General features: G+C 45.6%; 2 protein-coding genes across 3 annotated transcripts in view; one reads left to right on the plus strand and one right to left on the minus strand.

The window, feature by feature from the left end:
• CFAP97 (cilia and flagella associated protein 97) overlaps nt 1–9,776 on the minus strand; it is a 53,730-nt gene extending 43,954 nt beyond the window's left edge. Inside the window, exons 1-2 of one of the 2 annotated variants that reach the window (XM_039540200.1) lie at nt 9,620–9,776; nt 9,019–9,121 (exon numbers count right to left, since the gene is read on the minus strand). The gene's annotated coding sequence lies outside the window, so the exon portion shown is untranslated. The remainder of the gene's footprint in view (nt 1–9,018; nt 9,122–9,619) is intronic. The other variant, XM_039540199.1, reaches the window with a different exon arrangement.
• Nucleotides 9,777–15,388: 5,612 nt separating this feature from the next.
• SNX25 (sorting nexin 25) overlaps nt 15,389–20,481 on the plus strand; it is a 158,697-nt gene continuing 153,604 nt past the window's right edge. The window contains exon 1 of the mRNA XM_039542197.1: nt 15,389–16,123. Coding sequence (XP_039398131.1) covers nt 15,662–16,123 — 462 coding nt within the window. The 5' untranslated portion in view covers nt 15,389–15,661. The remainder of the gene's footprint in view (nt 16,124–20,481) is intronic.

Here is a 20,481-nt window from a genome sequence, read left to right on the forward strand (position 1 = left end):
TCTTGAGATTTGGAAGGGACTGAGTGAGATCTTAAAAAGGGAAATGTGCAATGACAGAATTAAATTACAAACATTAAAAGAACAAATGGGACAAGCACTATCTCCAACTCATTTTCTTGCAAATATTCTCAATACTCTGTACCAGCGTCAAACCTTAACTGCTGAAGAAGAAGAGTTGGCTCTGACAGGGACATCCAGCAATCATCCCTCCATAATGCCAACTATAATAAACTTCAGAATTATGTTTGCTCATGATGTTTTAAAGAAAGTCACACCAGTGAACTGGTGGAAGTCACTTAAGCACTTGGATTCAGAGACTGTTGAAGTGATAATCTCACTTTTAGCAGCAGTAGCTTCTTCTGCCGGTGTAGAAAGAATATTTTCTTCCTTTGGACTAATTCATTCCAAATTGAGAAATCGTTTGAGACCTGAAAGAGCAGGAAAGCTTGTTTTTCCTTTTCCAGATTATGAACAAACAGGAAAATGAAGGTGAAGACGACTGAGTTAGCTGCAGAAGCCAATATTTTAAGTTTCTTATGTTGACCTGGCTGACATAATTGATTTTTTTTAAATATTTCAGTTAAAAACAACTTTTAACAAAAACAAACCTGATTTTAAAAAACGTGAATGTTTAAGTCAAAAATTCATATTTTTTTGTTAAAATATTATATGTTTGTTGTTTAAGAAAAAAAATCCAGAATACATAACGTTGTTGTTTTAGCTAGAGAAAACAATTTAAATGTCTGTCTGGTGATGTTCTCCTCCTAATATAGCATGGCAAGAAAATCCTCCAAATATCAATAATTAACCTGTTGAACTGGAGATAGTTCACCTCTCAATGACTTCATAAATATTGGCTTCAGTTACCTTTGGTAAATGAAATAACCAAACAATCATTCATTTTCTGATATAGCTGTAAAACTAATCTGAAAAGTTTTCAAAATAAATCACTTAAAAAAAGTATAGTGTGTACCTTCTAAAAATGAAACCTACACCTATATCTGAGTTGTAAAAAATATGTATTAAGGTTATAACAATGAACAAGAATGCACTTTTCTGTAGAAATCCATGATTAAATCGAGTCTTCGTGACTAGCAATTTAAATAATTATTTAAATCTATTTGATTTAAATCAAATCCACTCTGCTTGGATTCCTCTTACCTTGGGTTCAGCTTTCATAAGACCCACAATTATGGAACTACCTGTTTAATAGTTGTCATGCATAGGACATCGGCTTTATAAAGCTAAGTAATAAACTTTAATACTATATGTGTTGTAACTATAAATCCTTTACATGACAGATATAGAAGAGGGTCTTTGTGTCAGTAGTTGGATGACTCTACTTTGTATCTAGATGCGAATGAACCAATAACTAAATGACAGAACAGTGTTCTTGCCCCTATTATCAGACCTCAGTATTGTTTGCCACATGGAATTTACTTACATCTGATTTTTTTTAATTGTCTTATATAAATGGAAGAGTGAAATTCTATAGGTCACAGTTAAAGTTGGTTTGGGGCAATTTTACACATTTTTTCTTAGATTAGTTAAAAATGTATATCTATATTACCTTTTCTGATCATTTTCATCCACTCACATTTAAGTGTTAACTGTAACATTCTTGCAAGTTTTTGTATCATTATGTTCTTAGCAACCAAGACTACATTAACAATATTTTAGTGTTACTGGTTATATTGTAACATATGGCCATGCTAGGTCTTCACAGCTATCACTATGCTGCACAGTAATGGCTAGTCACAACTAAGGCTATGGCTACACTTAGCGCTGCACAGCACTGCCGCAGGAGCGCTCCCACGGCAGCACTTTGAAGCGCGAGTGTGGTTGGAGCGCTAGCGCTGGGAGAGAGCTCTCTCAGCGCTGTCCGTACTCCACCTCCCTATGAGGATTAACGTACAGCGCTGGGAGCCGTGCTCCCAGCACTGGGGCTCTGATCACACTGGCGCTTTGCAGCGCCGCAACTTGCAGCACTGGAGGGGGTGTTTTTTCACACCCTGCTGCAGCGCTGCAAATCTGCAAGTGTAGCCAAGACCTTAATGGCAACAATGGAAACAGAATTCGAGCATCCAAAATACAGGTCTTTTTGAACTACAAAAGAATCATTTGTTAGCACTCTGTGGCCTCTCAACACACAGTTCAACAACTTTGATTCTGCGCAGCAGATAATGATGGTAACATTAGCCACTTCACTGCAATATTAATATTAATATTTTATTCATAACATTACCTCTTTCATTTTTCAGGCACAGTCCCTTCACTTTGTAATCTTTACATTATTAAAAAACAGATGTGCTGCTTTGGTCAATTTCTCTCAGTGACATTCTTGGTGCTTCACAAACTATACATTGTTTTAATAGTGAGTATGAAAAGAAATTAAACGAGAGGAATTTGAGTCTCAGTTGGTACTTTTGTATTTTATTCCCTTGTGTGTCTAGGACACGAGACATTTCTTTGAAAAGTGGGATTTGCCAAATTATTTGTAGTCAGGGATTTTTCAGGAGAATAGCACACTACATACATGTACAAAATCTTTTATTATACTGTCTGTAGAAAGTACAGATTTTTAGTATTTCAGTTCCTAGAATATGGAATCAACAAATGAGATCATGCAGTCTTAGTAAAAGCTGTCACTGATCCAAAATACCTATCCCTAACTTCTGATTTTAATAACCCTCTTATTTACACATTCAAAGAAAACATGTTTCCTGCTGTATACGCTAACAACTGTCCATCTAGAAAATTCTTACCAAGCATCAATTACTTACCTAAGCCCCTGTCTTTTCAACACTTACACATATGCTTAACTTTACTAAAATAAGTAATCCCACACTGAGGTCAACAGTAAATTATGAACATAAGTTTTTGCAGGACTGGGACTCTATGGAATATCCTCAAGAATACACTAGCTAGCTGGTGGTAGTAAAACAGTAACTATAGGTATACACTACCAGCTCCCAAGTTTATTATTATTTGTATTATCACAGCACCTAGTGCCACAGTCATGGACCAGGACTCCACTGTGCTAGGCGATATATAAACACAGAAAAGACAGTGTCTTTAAAGAATGAGGACCAAAACCTTGCCAGGCCTAAAGATTTCTTTAACAAAAACCAACAACAAGTCATAGTATAAACCACATAAACTTAAAAAAACACCCCACAAAGCTGCTACCAACAGTACCCCCCTGGAGATCAGTTTGGAGATGGGTTGTAGTTACAGGCCCTCTGGACATTATTGTAATATAAATATCAAATAATAAGACAAAGGTAGGATCCCCTACAAAAAAAAAAAACCTAGGGTGAAGGCACATATTAGTGGTTTGAATGGATGTTAGGATTCAATGTTAAGGTTAAAACAGAGTTAGAAACCCAAAGTATATAAAGTATGGAAGTACATAGTTAAAGCATCTAGACTAATTTAACCAGTCCCTGGAGTTGTCCTCCTACCATTTCATTGAACATGGAGCACTGAAGCAAACATGCATCCCCAATACCAAATGTGCTGATTTACCACCACACAAACGTCCCATCTTTCATTACAATTACTCCAATTTCATGATTGGGACATATGGTGTTTGTATATGTAGAGTTATTTAAGTTAAACCCCTATGTGGACACAAGAATAAATGGCCATAACTTGCTATCAACAAATTTAGGCTTGAAATTAGATGAAGGTTTCTAGCCATCAGAGAGTGAAGTTCTGGAACAGCTTTCCAAGGGGAGCAGTGGGGGCAAAAAAAACCACAACCTAACTGGCTTCAAGACTGAGCTTGATAAGTTTATGGGATTGCCTACAATGGCATGTAGCTGATCTGCAACTGCTAGCAGCAAATATCTCCAATGGCTAGTGATGGGATACTAGATGGGGAGGGCTCTGAGTTACTACAGAGAATTCTTTCCCAAGTGTCTGGCTAGTTGGTCTTGCTCACATGCTCAGGGCCTAACTGAACACCATATTTGGGGTTGGAAAGGAGTTTTCCCCCAGGTCAGATTGGCAGAGACCCTCAGACTCACAGACTTTAAGGTCAGAAGGGACCATTAAGATCATCTAGTCTGACCTCCTGCACAATGCAGGCCACAGAATCTCACCCACCCACTCCTGTAACAAACCCCTAACCTATGTCTGAGTCATTGAAGTCCTCAAATTGCGGTTTGAAGACCTCAAGCTGCAGAGAATCTTCCAGCAAGTGACCCGTGCCCCATGCTCTGGGGGTATCCTCTGCAGCATTGGGTACAGGTCTCTTGCAGGTTTAAACTAGTGTAAATGGTGGATTCTCTGTAACTTGAAGTCTTTAAAATCACGATTTGAGGACTTCAGTAAATCAGTCAGAGGTTAGGGATTGGTGGGTGAGGTTTCTGTGGCCTGAAATGTGCAGTCAGACTAGATTACACTAGATGTACAAGGAGACATGCTTTTTGTCTAATGACACTTGAAATAAATTACCAGCACGCAGAATGATTAGGTTTCATATTGTGAAGTGTCATGCACCTCCTGTAATGCACTGAGTGCTCTCAGTACCTCTCAATATTTGGGACTTTAAACAGAGTTGGGAATGAGTCCCTTCAGTATGTTGCCTGTCATATCAGGAATCTGTAAAATTGTTTTATGTCTATTATGCATCACTAGGCCACAAAGCAGCATAGCCAAGATTTTAGTTTTTGTGGTCCTTATTTAAAAAAAATGGATAAGGTAGTATAACTTTCTGATTTACTCAGGTCACTGCTAGGGGAAAAACAGTAAATACTGTGTTCGAAAGCTTGGTTGGTTTCTTTCAAGTTTAACTAAGAATTTCTACTGTTTGGATTTTTGGTGTGGCAGTGAGTGCAGGTTATTAAACTAAACCAATGTTCTTCAAGAGTAATATACACAAGCCACTGAACTGTGCCTGTAACGTTAATGGAGATTGTGTGGGAATCTCCTTAGTTTTTTAAATAGCACTAACATGAGACTAAAAAGCTAAGGGGGCTTTTGAAAGAGGGGGGCATGTGGAGTGCTGGGAAAATTACTTGGATAATACACAGTTCAAGGTACCTTAGGAGGGTACACACGAGTATGGCTTTGCTTGTGTAAGTGAATCAAGGCGAGCTAGGTTAGTTAGTTGGTTTATCAGGCCAAAGCCACCTCCAAGCTTAGTTTTCTTCTGACACAGAGGTCCCACAGCAAAGTCCCCTGTTCTTTGCAAACAACTCTCACCACCTCAGATCTCTCAAACTTACTACACCAGACACGTCCTCCAGAATATTTATCCATAAAGAGTAATATGTAAAGTATTTACAGAAAGCTTGTAACTTGTCAAAATTCATAATCATTGCAGGTAATATTTAAGGAATTATAGAGAAAGAATGCTTTATGGACTTGGAATAAAAGTCACCAGGGGCTAATGCATCTCAGTGATGGCCAATTTGGGTAGTGAGGGAGTTGTCATCCTGCCCTGTGTAGCCAATGACATAATGCAAGGCTCAGCTGTGTGGCCTTGCACAATACTAGGACTTCCAATGGAAAACAATCAGAGGCAACTGAAAAAAAAAATCAAATCCACTTGAAGGTAAAACAGGAACTTTACAACAAGACAGGGGTTTGCCCTGTCTGTGAATTGGGGTGGGGGTGGGTGGCTGTTTTCAGTATAACACAAAGGAGTGAGAAGCACTCTGGATCCATTCGCTGAAGGAACCCCTGTGGTGTGGGGATGTTTTCATGAACATTTGGATCCTGGTTCTGGTGAAACCAGTCTGCTCTGCAACACACTGAAATTTGAGGGGGAAACCTACTTTATTGGATAGGAAAGGTAACTATAAGTCTAGACCAAGGTTTGCATTTGGTGATTGTTTTGTATTGTTACCGTTGCCATCACTCCCTCGTTTCTACTTTAATCTTAATTATTTCTTAAATAAGCCTACTTTTGTTTTATTGTAAGGGCTCATAACTGCTGTGTGGTTTATGGGAGTGGGGGTTTAGGGTAACACCAGTAAAGTGGGGTACACTGCACCTTTGGGTGCAGAGGATTTGGATTTTCTGTGAGTAGTTAGTGTCAGCAGCTGGATATCACAGGGGACTAGGGTGCATCAATTGTTAACCTGCAAGGTGAATACTGGGCTGGTACAGTCCTAAGGAGAGTGCTTGAATGGCTAAAAGAATGGCAGAATTAGGTTGCTGATACCGCCCCACCCCACCCCAAACCAAGCAAAGGCAAGACTCCCTCATGCTGGAGGCATGGGGTTACAATGTGACTCTCAGTCCTGGTTGCCCCAAGAAAAGTCATAGGCTTCCCTGCTGTGTGGACTTTCAGAAGCTTGTGAAACCCCTCCTCACCGCTACATGTCTTAGAAGACTCTCTGGAAAACTTCTGAATGATCTTCCTGTTAAGCCCTAGATGGCAGCCCTTCCCCAACCATCTCTAGATCGGTCAGTCTTCTAATGAATCAAATAGGCTCAGAAGACTAAAAAAAAGCCTACTAAGACTCATGGGATGGAGTGTGTCAGGATGAACCTCCTAAAACGCATGAATGAGGAGGCAATGAGCCACCTAAAATTCACTGAGGGTTCTGCATGTCTCAGGAAATACACAACAAAGGAGAGGAACAGCCCTCTTTATCCCACAAATGCTCTCTTAAGTCCCCATATCTGCAGGTTTTCTAAGGTCCATAGTGAGGGAACCCTACTCCTGGAGACCTCAATGGAAGCACACCTGTGAAGAGAGAGAAGGAAATGGGTTTCTCATGGGCTGGGGCAGACAGCAGAGCAGGGAAACATTCCAAGAGCTGAATCCAAACAACTGAAGGTTTATTTCCCAGTCTCCATTCTGAAGCTAACATCTAGCAAGAAAATGCTTCTGATGTTTAGTATCTGTAACAACCATTTTAGTGCATCTTACCTTACAAGCAGCATATCTGATTAATTTCATTTTTGGTGGAAAGTGCCCCTTTCATATTGACAACTCTTCCTAGTTATTGATTAGCATTTTAAGGCTTTTCTATAGGAAAAGGGATTAGTTTCTCATGAAAGCATACATTTGCACCAGTTGTATGACACCCTATATATGCATCAGAACAGACCACAGAGACTGAAAATAAATAGCCAAAAGAGATTGCTCTGTTTTTTCACTCCATAACAAAATACTTCTCTTGTTGAGTAGTATGCTCTCATGGATACATACATTCAACACTTTATGGAACTATTTATATATCTTTCTATCCATGATTGTCCAAATAAGAACTCTGTACATGTCATAAGAGTGACTAAATTACAGTCTTTTTAAATAAATGTAATAAATATAAGTGTATATTTACCTTCTGGTTTGGATGTAGTCATCTTGTAAATGTTTACCTAGTTGATGTTGTGCTGTGGATTGTTTGACAAAGGACTAACAGTTCTGTGATGAGCCCTTTACATGTTACCATTAAGCCAGTTTCAGCAAAACTCTGTTTAACAGAACAACACTGAAGAGGAAAACTTCTAGCAAGGCCTACATGCTATTATGCAACATGCCATAAAACAGTTTCATAGATTCACAGATTCATACACTTAAGGTCAGAAGGGACCATTATGATCATCTAGTCCTGCACAATGCAAGCCACAGAATCTCACCCACCCACTCCTGTAACAAACCCCTAACCTATGTCTGAATTATTGAAGTCCTCAAATTGTGGTTTAAAGACCTCAAGGTGCAGGGAATCCTCCAGCAAGTGACCCAGACCCCATGCTGCAGAGGAAGGCGAAAAACCTCCAGGGCCTCTGCCAATCTGCCCTGGAGGAAAATTCCTTTCCCAACCCCAAACATGGTGATCAGTTAAACTCTGAGCATGTGGGCAAGACTCACCAGCCAGCACCCAGGAAAGAATTCTCTGTAGTAACTCAGATCCTACCTCATCTAAAATCCCATCACAGACCACTGGGCATATTTACCTGCTAATAATCAAAGATCAATTAATTGCCAAAATTAGGCTATCCCATCATACCATTCCCTCCATAAACTTATCAAGCTTAGTCTTGAAGCCAGATATGTCTTTTGCCCCCACTACTCACCTTGGAAAGCTGTTCCAGAACTTCACTCCTCTAATGGTTAGAAACCTAGTTGTTGCTGTGTGAATTCAAACCATGTTGACCATATTTAAACCATAATAGCTTCCTTAACAGGCTTTGAGAATGTATAGACAGTGCTTCATATGTGTGGTATGCACTGCCTTATATTATGTAATATCCCCTGAGATGCCCAGCAATGCATATCTAAGATCACAATTTGTATTGTTGTTCTTTATTTTGTTTGGTGCAGAAAGAGTATACATACTTCCAATGTATACAAAGTTTGAGCAGGTTACAACTTACTTTAATGGATTTATAGATCCCACACAAAACATGAGTAGTTAGTTGTCATACAGATTTGTATTAATATTGATAACAGGAAAGAAAATAGAATTATGTAAAACAAATGGCTAGAATTATTTAATTCCAAGGAAGACACTTTAAAGACCCTGGCCAAATGTATAATATTACTGAGATAGTATAATTCATTCATAAGTGTTATACTACAATTATGTTCTAGTTTGCTGAGTTAAGACATTTTTGCCAAATGTATAGTACTTGGACCCAATGACCAAACTCCATTACATACAAGCATAATGTTTTAATATCTTTACAACATATTTTACTAAGCACTATTAAAATGTCACTCTTCTGTATTTTCTATCCTATCACTCCTATCTCTTTTTCTAGACCAATTAATTCAGCAATACTGCAGTCCAGTGGTTGACACAAAAAACGGTCAACTATTACATAAAGAATCCTGTTACGGACATTAAACTGAGGTACCAGCAGATGAATAAGGTAGTTGGATGAAACATTATTTAAAGGAAAGGACTTTGATTTCCATACAAATACCTTGCTGATCAACACAGGTGGGGAGGGGGAGACACAGAAAGTTGGTTAATATGGATATTTAATTGAAACATGATTTAATTCAGGTTTTCAGTGAAGAAGAAACTCTCCAAATATAGTTCAACCAACCTCCACACTAAACAGACACCTACATAGGTGTCACTCAGGCAGGGACTCAAGTAGCAAACCAGTAAAATCCTTGTCGAGGGTGCAGGGGGGGAAAGCAACCTCACTAAAATATAATACAAAATATATAATTAAAATCTCCCATTTTCCAAGGCCTGCTAATTATACGGTGCCTTTGCCTGCCCACTCGGGGGTGCTGGAGTAGAGCACCGCCTGCAGCTATCGTTCGCCCCTGGCAGGGCAGGCACACCCGGAGGAACAGCCTGGGTGCATGGGGACAAGGGCAGGGGGGAGGCGGAGCGAGGCGAGGGCCCCCGGGGGCTCTAGCCGCAGGCATCGGCGAGGATGCTCGGGGGAGGGGGGCGTACAGGCGGCAGGTTTACCAGTCCCACACCGCCGCTAGGGCCGCCCCCGTCCGTGCACGCCAGCCCCGCCGCCTCCGGGGAACCTGACGCCAGGGTGCCCCGGGCAGTAGCCAAGCTCCCGTCGCCGTTACCCTGGGTCTGAGCTTTGTGGTCGGCACAGCCGGAGCCGCCCGTAGCGCCGGGCGGACGGTGCCCAGGAGCCTCCTCCCCCCGGCCCGGGCCCGCGGGCGGATACTCACGGAGACAGCTGCGCTGCAGCAGCTCAGCTCCGGGCCCCGCGCCTTTCGCCCGGCGCCAGCAACAAGCCCGGCCCCTGCGTCGCCGGGGAGGGGGTGGAGCTCCCGCTCGCTGGGCGCTAGGGGGCGGCCTGGAGCCCCTTACTGCTGCCTCCGGCGTGGGGAGAGCTGGGGCAGGGCAGGGCAGCTCCGCCCTTGGCAACGCGCCTTGTCAACGTGCTGCAAGGCCGGGCCCGGCGCCCTGCGGGGAGATGCTCGCGGGCGGGACTGGCGCTGTGTAAATACCGCGGGGCCCTACTGCGGCGCGGAGCCGCGGGGCCAGACTGGGCAGCGGCGCCCGTCAGTGCAGAGCGCTGGGAGCGACTTAGCACGAAGGGAATCGAGTCTTTTATTAGAGTAATTTTGGCCTTTGTCTTTGTAGCCAAGTAACTGAGAGCAAGGACTGGATTGACTTTCTGTGGCGCATGGCGCGGGGGTCGGTCCCCGGAGCGAGGGGCCGGCCAGGGGCATGGTAGGGGGCCCCGCAACACCAGCTGCGTCACGGGCGAGGGCACGATTTACAAGCGGGCAGTTGCCAGATGCACAATGGCCCATTCGGCCCTGCTGCCAGCACGTCCCTTTCCCTGGGAGTCGGGTTGCCAACTTTCTAACTGCACAAAATGGAACATCCTAGCCCCGCCCTTCCCTGAGGCCCTGCCCTCGCTCACTTTCACTGTGCTGTGGGCAGGAGCAGCACCAGGGTTTTTGGTGCCCTAGGCGGGGGTCCTTCCACGCTCCCAGTCTTTGGGGCACTTCGGTGGCGGGTCCCGGAGCGAGTGAAGGACCCGCCGCAGAATTGCCGCCAAAGAGCCGGAGTGCGGAAGGACCCCCCCCTGCTGCCAAATTTCCGCCAAGGGCAGCAAAATGCCCCCCCCCAAATCCTAGCACCCTAGGCGACCGCCTAGGCCTAGGTTGCCTAAATGGAAGTGCCAGCCCTGGCTGTGGGAGGGGGTGTGGGCTCTGGGGTGGGGCTGGGTATGAAGGGTTTGGGGTGCAGGAGAGGGCTCCAGGCTGGGGGGGGGGCAAAGGATTTGGAGTGCAGGTGGGGCTGTGGGTTGAGGCGGGGGTTGGGGTGCAGGAGGGGATGAAGACTCTGGGGTGGAACTGAAGATGATGGGTTCAGGATGTCGAGGGGCTCTGGGCTGGGGTAGGGGGTTGGAGTGCAGGGGGGTGAGGGCTCTGAGTGGGAGTCCGGGGTTTCGGATACAGGAGGGGGCTCCAGATTGGGGGGGCTCAGGGCTGGGGCAGCTCCAGGTCAGCGGCGCAGCTGCCTGTCCTGGCTCCATGCTGTACCTTGGAAGTGGCCAGCAGGTCCAGCACCTAAGCGAGGGAGCCAGAAGGCTCCGCACGCTGCTCTTGCCTGCAGGCGCCGCCCCCCAGCTCCCATTTCTCCCATTTGCAGGGACCTGCACCAGGACAGGTAGAGACTAGCCTGCCTTAGCCCCGCAGCACCACCATCCGGACTTTTATCAACCTGCTCTGCCGTGCTGCCAGGAGCTGCCAGGGTGTTCCCTGTCTTCATTGAGTCGCTTTCTGTTAGTGCATTGTACCATAAACTCACAGGTGATCTCACCCTTCTTCACAGTATTTTAGAACTAGAGAAGGGTAGGACTGCACTCAAGGCAGGACTAAGTATTATCTAGACCAGAGGTGGGCAAACTATGGCCTGCGGGCCACATCTGGCCCGTGGAACCCACCTGCCTGGTCAGTAGCGTAGCTGGGGGTGGGAGCAGGGGGAGCCGCAGCTCCCCCAATGAGCACAAGTGGCGCCTTTTTAATTTTTACTCTGAACAGGGGGGCGGACCTAAAAAAGCGCTTGGACCCACTGCGGCGCTTGTACTCACTGGGTGGCGCTTTGGATCTTCGGCGGCACTTCGGCGGCAGGTCCTTCAGTGCCACCAAAGACCCGGAGTGCATGAAGGACCCACCGCCGAAGTGCCCATTGAAGACCCAGAGTGCCGCCTGGTGAGTACAAGCGCTGCAGCGGGTGGCACCTTTTTTTATGTCCGCCTCCCCGTTCTCTCCACCTGGCTACGCCACTGCCGGGCCCCTGAGCTCCTGGCCCAGGAGGCTAGCCCCTGGTCCCTCCCCTGCTGTTCCCCATTCCCCGCAGCCTCAGCTCACTGTGCCACCAGCGCAATGCTCTGGGTGGTGGGGCTGCAAGCTCTTGCCAGGTAGCACAGCCGCAGAGCCACGGCCTGACCTGATGCTCTGTGCTGCGCAGGGGCATGGCTGGCTCCAGCTAGACAGAACGGCTGCCTGTCCTGGTGCTCTGGGCGGTGCGGCTGTATCGCCGCCAATCATCAGTGCTCCACGCAGCGTGGTAAGGGAGCACGGAGCAGGGGCCTGGCACAGCCTCCCCTAAGCAGCCCTCCATACAATTTCGTAAACCCAATGTGGCCAAAAAGTTTGCCCTCTCCTGATCTAGACCATTCCTGACAGGTGTTTAGCCACAGGCACCAGCTTCCTCCAGGCCCTGGGGGTGCTCAGCCCCGCCCCCACTCTTCCACAGGCCCTCCCCACTCCTTTCCTTCAAGACCTCATCCCTGGCCCACCTCTTCCTACCCCACTCTGCCCAGGCTTCGCCCCTACCCCTTCTCCCAAGCCCCCAACCCCACTTCTGCTGCACCCCATCCCACCTCTTCCTGCCCAGTTCCGCCCTACCCCCTAGTGTGCCCTGTCCCCACTCCAACCCCACAAGCACCTCCTGCAGGCTACGGAACAGCTGACTGCGGTGAGTAGGATGTGCTGGGAGAAAGAGGAAGAGTTGATCAGCAGGACAGCCAGCGGACAGGAGGTGCTGGTGGGGGAGAGAGGGAGCTGGTTGCCAGTGTGTGCTAATCACTCACTAATTTTTTTACGTGGCTGCTCTAGGCCTGGAGCACCCATGGAGTCGGCTCCTATGTGTTTATCTAACCTACTCTGAAAAACCTACGACAGAGATTCCATAACCTCCCTAGGCAATTTATTCCAGTGCTTAACTATCTTGATGGTTAGTAATTTTTTTCCTAACATCCAACCTAAACCACCCTTCCTGCGATTTAAGCCCATTGCTTCTTGTCGTATCCTCAAAGGTTAACGAGAACAATTTTTCTCCCTCCTTCTTGTAACAACCTTTTATATACTTGAAAACTGTTATCATGTCCCCCCATCTTCTCTTCTCCAGACTAAACAACCCCGTTTTTTTCAATCATCCCTCATAGGTCATGTTTTCTTGATCTTTAATCATTTTTGTTGCTCTTCTCTGGACTTTCTCCAGTTTGTCCACATCTTTCCTGAAATGTAGCACCCAGAACTGGACACAATACTCTAGTTGAGGCCTTATCAGTGGGGAGCAGAGCAGAAGAATTACTTCCCATGTCTTGCTTACAACACTCTTTCTAATGCATCCCAGAACGATGTTCACTTTTTTTTTTACAAGTGCTACACGATTGATTCATACTTAGCTTGTGATCCATTGTAACCTCCAGATCCCTTTCTGCAGTACTCTTTCCTAGGCAACCATTTCTCATTTTGTATGTGTGCAATTGATTGTTCTTTCCTAAATGGAGTACTTTTCATTTGTTCTTAGTGAATTTCATCCTATTTACTTCAGACCATTTCTCCAGTTTGTCCAGATCATTTTGAATTTTAATCCTATCCTCCAAAGCACTTGCAACCCCTCCCAGCTTGGTATTGTCTGCAAACTTTATAAGTCTACTTTCTATGCTATTATCTAAATATTGATGAAGATATTAAATAGAACTGGACCCAAGAATAATCCCTGTGGGATCTCACTCGATATGCTCTTTCAGCTTCACTGTGAACCACTGATACCTACTCTCTGGGAACGGTTTTCCAACCAGTTATGCATCCACCTTATAGTAGCTCCATCTAGGTTGTATTTCTCTAGCAAGTGAAAGACAAAAGTTTTGTCTTTCAGAGGTGTTAAAAAAACGCACCCCTCTGAAAGACAAAAGTTTTGTCACCGACAAGTGCTGATGTGAACAGCACTTTGTCAGCAGGAGTGCTGTCCTGCGGACAACGCTGACAACACTCGTTGAGGGTGGAAGATTTTTGTCATCAGGGAGCTCTCTCCTGCTGACAAACAGAGGCTACACTGCAATGCCTTTTAGCGGCATGGCTGCAGCGGCACAACCATGTTGCTAAAAGTTGGAACCATGAGAATGGTGAAGATTTAATGACAGTGACATTTTAAAAGGTTTAATGTTTTTTGCTGCTCAATTATATTAGGTCCAGATCCTGCAGGCAGAGTATGTCTTCACTACCAACAGCACTTTAATGTGGCTGTGTAGTTGAGGCACCAGAGTTGGGAGAGAGCTCTCCCAGTGCTGTAAAAAAACCACCCCCATGAGGGGAGTAGCTACCAGCACTTGGAGCTGGTGCATTGTCTACACTGCCACTTTATAGTGCTGAAACTTGTATCGGTCAAGGGGGTGTTTTTTCACACACTAGTCCCATGTGTTTACTCACAGTAGCAGAGTTAAGCATGTGCATGTTTGTAAAATAAGGGCTTAGATTATAAACCTTTTAGGGCAGGGATTGCCTTTTACTCTGTGTGTAACCTTTTTTAAAAACATTATTAGTGATTTATTTATGTTTTGTTTTATAACTTTATGATGATAATTAAGGGTGTGACAATAAGGAGACTATGTATTTTGTATTATAATCCTATTTATTGTACAGTGCCCAAAGTGTACTTGGTGGGTTCAGACCTGTAGGAAGTCAAGGTCCTTGCACTGAGTTTACAGACTAAGGGTATGGCTACACTTGCAGCTGTACAGCGCTGCTGCGGGAGCACTCCCACGGCAGCGCTTTGGAGTGCGAGTGTGGTCGCAGTGCCAGCGCTGGGAGAGAGCTCTCCCAGCGCTGCAGGTACTCCACCTCCCCATGGGATTAGTTTACAGCGCTGGGGCAATGTTTACACTGGCGCTTTGCAGCGCTGTAACTTGCTGCGCTCAGGGGTGTGTTTTTTCACACCCCTGAGTGAGAAAGTTACAGCGCTGTAAAGTGCCAGTGTAGCCAAGGTTTAAGACTCTAATTCTGCAATGAGATGCTCCAGGCTGGACTCCTGTGTCTTTGGTGGCGCTCTACGTCCTCCCTGCTGACAGAGCCATTTGCAGATTAGGGCATTAAGTGCCAAATGATGGCTGTAGTTATACAAATGTAAATCTGGAGTAACCCTACTGATTTCAGTGGATTTATATGAGTGTAAATGAGATCAAAGTAGAAAACAATTATGGTGGTGGGGGGAGAGAAATATTTTTCTTTTTGGTTCGATTTTATTCATGTATTTACTTACCTGAAAAGAGTTCCATTACAAACAGAGTGTTACGTAAACACCCCACTGAAACACACACACACAGCTGCCCAGAGGATTCAAGGGGCCTGGGGCAAAGCAAGTTTGGGGGCCCCTTCCATAAAAAAAGGTTGCAATACTATATTATGTGGAGGCCCCTGCAGGGCCTGGGGCAAATTGCCCCACTTGCCCCTCCCCCCCGGCGGCCCTGAACACACACAGTAAAATCCATCCCCAGCATAGGGCGATGCCTTAAAGCACTCCCCAGGGGGCGAGGCTTTCGGGCTGGGGGGGCCAGGCCGCGAGGCCTTGCTGCGTGGAAGCAAAGCGTTGAAGACAGACCCGCTCAGAGTGTGGCTGCCCCTCCTTGCCCGGCGAGAGCACATGGCCCCTGCAGCTGTCACTCAGGCGCCTCCTTCTCCTCCTCCTGCTGGACACGCGCGGGCACGGCGCGGCCTCCCCCTGCTCTCACCGAGCGCTGGGCCACCAGCGGGGAGGAGCTGCCGCTGCTGCCGCCGGAGTCGGCGGGGAGGGTTGGTGAAGAAGTGGCCGGCCCCGCTCCGCTCCTGTGCTGGTGCCGGGCATGAGCCCCGGCTCCCTCTCCTGCCGGTGCGGTGCCAGCAGCCGCGGGGCTCGGGGAGAGGCGACCTTCCGAGGAGGCCGCAGGGGCGGGAGATGCGCTTGTTCCCAGCGGCGCCAGGAGCACTATGTTCCCCGATGCCGACAGCACTAGCAGCAGCGGGCAGCCCGAGTCGGCGGGCGCCGCCCTCTCCGGCGCCCCGGGAGCGCACAGCCCCGGCGGCCAGTCCTGCCGCAGCAGCGCCCCCGCGGCAGCCGCCGTCGCCGGCGGGGAGGAGGAGGCGGACGACGAGGAAGAGGAGGAGGATCCCGGCTCGTCCCGCCTGATGCTGGCGGCCGGGCTGGGGCTGCTGGCGGTGTCCGTGTTCCACCTGGGGCGGGCGGAGGCGGGGGACGGGGGGCAGCCGTGCCTGGCCCTGCTGCTGTTGCGGCTGGCCCTCTACCTGGGCTGCGCGGCGGCCGCCTTCCTGCTTGGCACCTTGCTCGCCTTGAGCTGCCCGACGCGCGGCCGCCTCCGGCCCCCGCCGGACTTCCCCGCCGCCTGGAGCCGCGAGCCGAGGGGGGACAATCCGCTCCTGCGGGCAGCCACGGTAAGTGACACCCCAGCCTCTTCTGGCTGCTGGCCAGCCCCTCCCGCCGATCCCTTGCCTTGGGCCCGGCAGCACAGAGGCCCCGGGCACATTTTGAACTGCGATTTCTTGCTCCCTCCTGCTTTGGATTAAATCCCCTCAAAACGCAACAGGGAGGGGCTGCGATTCCTGTCCCCCTTCCCAGCGCAGACAGAGTCCCGGGGGGATTGTGTGTGCCCGAAACCACACGGGGGGGGGGGGCTGCTGTGGAGTTTGCTGGGTGTTAATCTTACGATTCGTCTCTGACAGATGTTACGTTGCAAATGCTCTGCGTTGACAGCGCTGCTGCAATTCAGTGTTGTTGGCTACAGCTCAGTCAGGGGCTTGCTCCTGATCATGCAAACTTGTCCCCGGTAAACGTTGTATGCTGACCCGTTTTCCTGCAACAGTTGAAAATGATGTTTATTCAGGTCAGTTTAGCTCTGCTTAACTGGCACAAGTTATGCAAGTTGCTAAAGGGTATATTTAAATCGAGAGTGCCCTTAGGTAGCCATCCAGCATTCAGGAACAAATTCGTGACAATGTATTAAAAACACTGGCGCACATGTCAGTCTTCTTGCCATTCCTTTATTTAAAAAAATATTAGGTGATGGGGGGGAATAAGATACAAGATATTCATGTTGCTTCAATGCAAATACAGCTGCAGGGAGTGCCAAAGAACTGTCCTTCAGTAAACTTTCTCATAATACCTCCTTGAACTCTTACACACCTGCAAGATGAACTTGGGAAAGACAGGTATCAGAGGGGTAGCCGTGTTAGTCTGGATCTGTAAAAGCAACAAAGAATCCTGTGGCACCTTATAGACTAACAGACGTTTTGCAGCATGAGCTTTCGTGGGTGAATACCGACTTGCATCCGAAGAAGTGGGTATTCACCCACGAAAGCTCATGCTGCAAAACGTCTGTTAGTCTATAAGGTGCCACAGGATTCTTTTTTGGGAAAGACATGCAGCTTTATATTCTGTTTACCCTCCAAGGTTAAGACCCCCAAATATAACAGTTTTCCCTGCTGAACTCCAAAGGCCAGTAGTGTAGAGGCAAATCCTGTGTTAACACATCTGTAGACTTGCAGACTTAGTGAGAAATGTTAGTCAAAGTAACTTATTTTAAGCATTTCCTGCCCCAAATAAAAAATCACAGGACTGAGAAAACTATTGCTTGACAAGAGGAATGTTTTCACTCCAATACTGCATACAGATATAAAGGATGTGTAGCCTGCATCTGACATTCCCAGGTAAGCTCAGTATAGCTGATAGGAGACGCATGTTTGTGAACTTCATATTTCCATGAAAATATAGTGTAGGTAAGTGAAATACCACAATAATAAATAATGCACTTTGATATAATGCATTTCATTAATAGATCTCAAAGTGCTTTACAAACGAAGGGTAAGCGTTATTAGCCGCATTTTGGTATAAAACGTAATCGTTAATAGGATCGTTAGTCATGTTTAATGCTTTAACTTTGGTGTTAATGGCAACTTGAAAGTGTTGTCATTTCTGAATTTCCAGGGTGATGTCTGATTCAGCTTTTGACACCAAGGGCCTTTGAAAGGGAGAGAGCAGAAAGCTTGTTATAATTCACTCAATAGCATAGTGTGCCATTCTTTCACCTTTCCCATCAAACAAGCTAACACAACTTTTGGGAGAGGACTTGTTTCTTCGACCTATTAGTCGTTAAAGAGGGAGTAGTAGGAAGGAGCTAGTCTGTGACTAGAAATAAATTACCAGGCCTTGTGAAGACAGTTTTTTTCCCCTTCTCCTGTACTCTCTTTCTATTTTCATTAACTTCCATAATGGATGAAAAAAACATGCAGACCATTCATGGCAGTAATACAATAAATAAAACCAATAGTAAACATTTAGTAATAAGAGCTAATATGTATAGACATACCGTCCTTTCTCACAAATTGTAACATGTATGGTTCTAGGCTGTATTTGGCTTTCAGTCCTTTTAACATAAATAGGAAATATTCCCAACACTTAGCAGGAATTGGTGCTAGACAAGATGCCAAAGGACAACAAAGAAATATAATGTCCTAATTGTACTCTCTTCTAATCAAGTACCGGTACGTATCAGAGGGGTAGCCGTGTTAGTCTGGATCCGTAAAAAGTGACAAAGAGTCCTGTGGCACCTTATAGACTAACAGACGTATTGGAGCATAAGCTTTTGTGAGTTTATGCTCCAATACGTCTGTTAGTCTGTAAGGTGCCACAGGACTCTGTGTCACTTTCTTCTAATCAAAACTCTTAAAATTCCCTGGGGATATTTACTTACCAAACACAAACATGCCCTGTATTTCGCAATGCCTTGGGTTAATCAGATGTACTAATTTGTGTTAATAGTGTAAGAGATAATTTTGACTGATTTTAAAAAAGTCCCTTGAATGGATAACTGAAAGGGGGAAAAATAAACTTGTGTGTTCACAGGTTTCTCTTAATGTAGCTCTGTGAACTATTTGCCAGGAACTGGGAGGCCACAGTAGTGCTCTTTTTCCTTTCTAAATTGTGTTTTGATACCGAGTCACTTTAATGACTCTTAATTAGTGGGTTGAGTTGCCACACTCACTTTGAGAAATACCAAAACTAAGATGGATGAGATGCTTATTAGAGTCAGTGACTGTACATTTAGTTGATATGAACGATCCTTTATAGAGAGTGGTTTATTTAATCTAACTTGAACTAACAGAAAGGAGAATAAAAATGTTTTCCAGCAAAAAATATGTATTGATCAGAACATCACCCCCAGATTCTGGAGATTAGTTGTTTTACAGTTTTAAAGCACATAAAAATATTCTCATGTACACACATGCCCAGCATTGAGCGTCTCTTGAAAATTTAAACCTGATATAGTTAGTCACTTTTTTTGTTTTGAACTTATTTTAGGAAAATATCGTTCACATATACTTAGCAGGATTTCCTTCTTCAAAACTATTTTCATACAGTTATTCTGGCTGAGATTTACATGGCTCTGTTTCACATTCTGAGGTGGTCAGCTTTTCTTTCAGTCCATATGGAATTTAGGTATAATGGATAATGTTATGCACATGCGTCCCTTGTGCAAGAAAAGAAGAATTGCATTTCTTCCTCCCCAGACTACCTAACTACCGCCCAGTCTTTGGAGCTTCTGGGGTCCGGGAAGATGAGTTTTATTACTTAAATTGTAGAAAAATCAGTAGAGAGATTATTGGAAAATAGCGAATAGTCCCTTGTGGATCAGACAGGATAGCTGGCAGCCGCCCTAGACCAATCATTTGATATGGTGTAGAAAGCTGAGCATTCTTCCCTCTTCTGATGGGGAGAATCAAATGTGGGGGTTGGAATGGTAAATGGCAGGAGCCACAGCAGCCATCAGAAGAGGTACACCTTTGCGTGTAGGTCTCTTTTCTAAAATGTGATCACAGTCACTAGATGGGGGAGGGAGAGCTGGGCACAATGTGGAATGGCAGGAACAGCATCCTATGCATCTTTTGGTTAGGTTCGTATATGTTATTCAGAAACATCCATACTTATCCTAAAAATTAGTTTTTTCTGCAAAATCTACCTGCTGAAGCCTAATTTATCCCCCCTCCCCCTGATCCTTCAGAGAGATATAGAAAATCACTGATCCTTAAGGTGTCCTTCTATCCACTTCTGTCCATATTGAGAATATGCCGTTTGCTGTTCTGTCACCACTGCTTTTTGATCATAGGACTTCTGATTTCAGAAACCAAGAATTCTGGACTGTCCTTGTTCAAGATTGCTCACCAGTTTCTCCTCTGCATTTTGACATCTGGAGATGTGCTAGTTTGTCCTTATTTAAGTGATTTGTTAATCTCCCTTTAATGATGCAGTCAGCTAACTTTCCTAATGCTGAAGTGAATCTTATTAATGCATAATTCATTAAATAAAAAAAAAAGCTGCCATCATACCATCTGCCAATCTTCAGAAGTATTTCTAGATTTCTAAGGTTATATTACATAGATCCAGTCCTGCAATGGGAGTTCCACTTGCAGAATTGGGGCTATGATTTTGATAGCTCTGCTAAGTAATAATTGTTATTATTTTCTTTTACAGCTCTGTTGAATACTCTTTGCCCTTGGGGATTTATGGCACTTTCCTTAGAACTAAAAATCTGACAGGATTATGCCTTGATGAGTTGCAAAATGTAACCTTGGGATCGTAACTTCTTCTTCAGTGAAGGCTGATGCAACGAAATTAAATTCTTTTGGAAACTCCATCTTATTTATTTGCTCCCATGACTCCTTGGTGATAGAGTGGCCTTCAGACTTGCATGCAGCTTTCTTGTGTTAGACACATTGAAAGACTTCCTTGTTGTCTT

The sequence above is a fragment of the Mauremys reevesii genome, linkage group 5, assembly GCF_016161935.1.
Source record: "Mauremys reevesii isolate NIE-2019 linkage group 5, ASM1616193v1, whole genome shotgun sequence".
NCBI classification, from domain to species: Eukaryota; Metazoa; Chordata; order Testudines; family Geoemydidae; genus Mauremys; species Mauremys reevesii.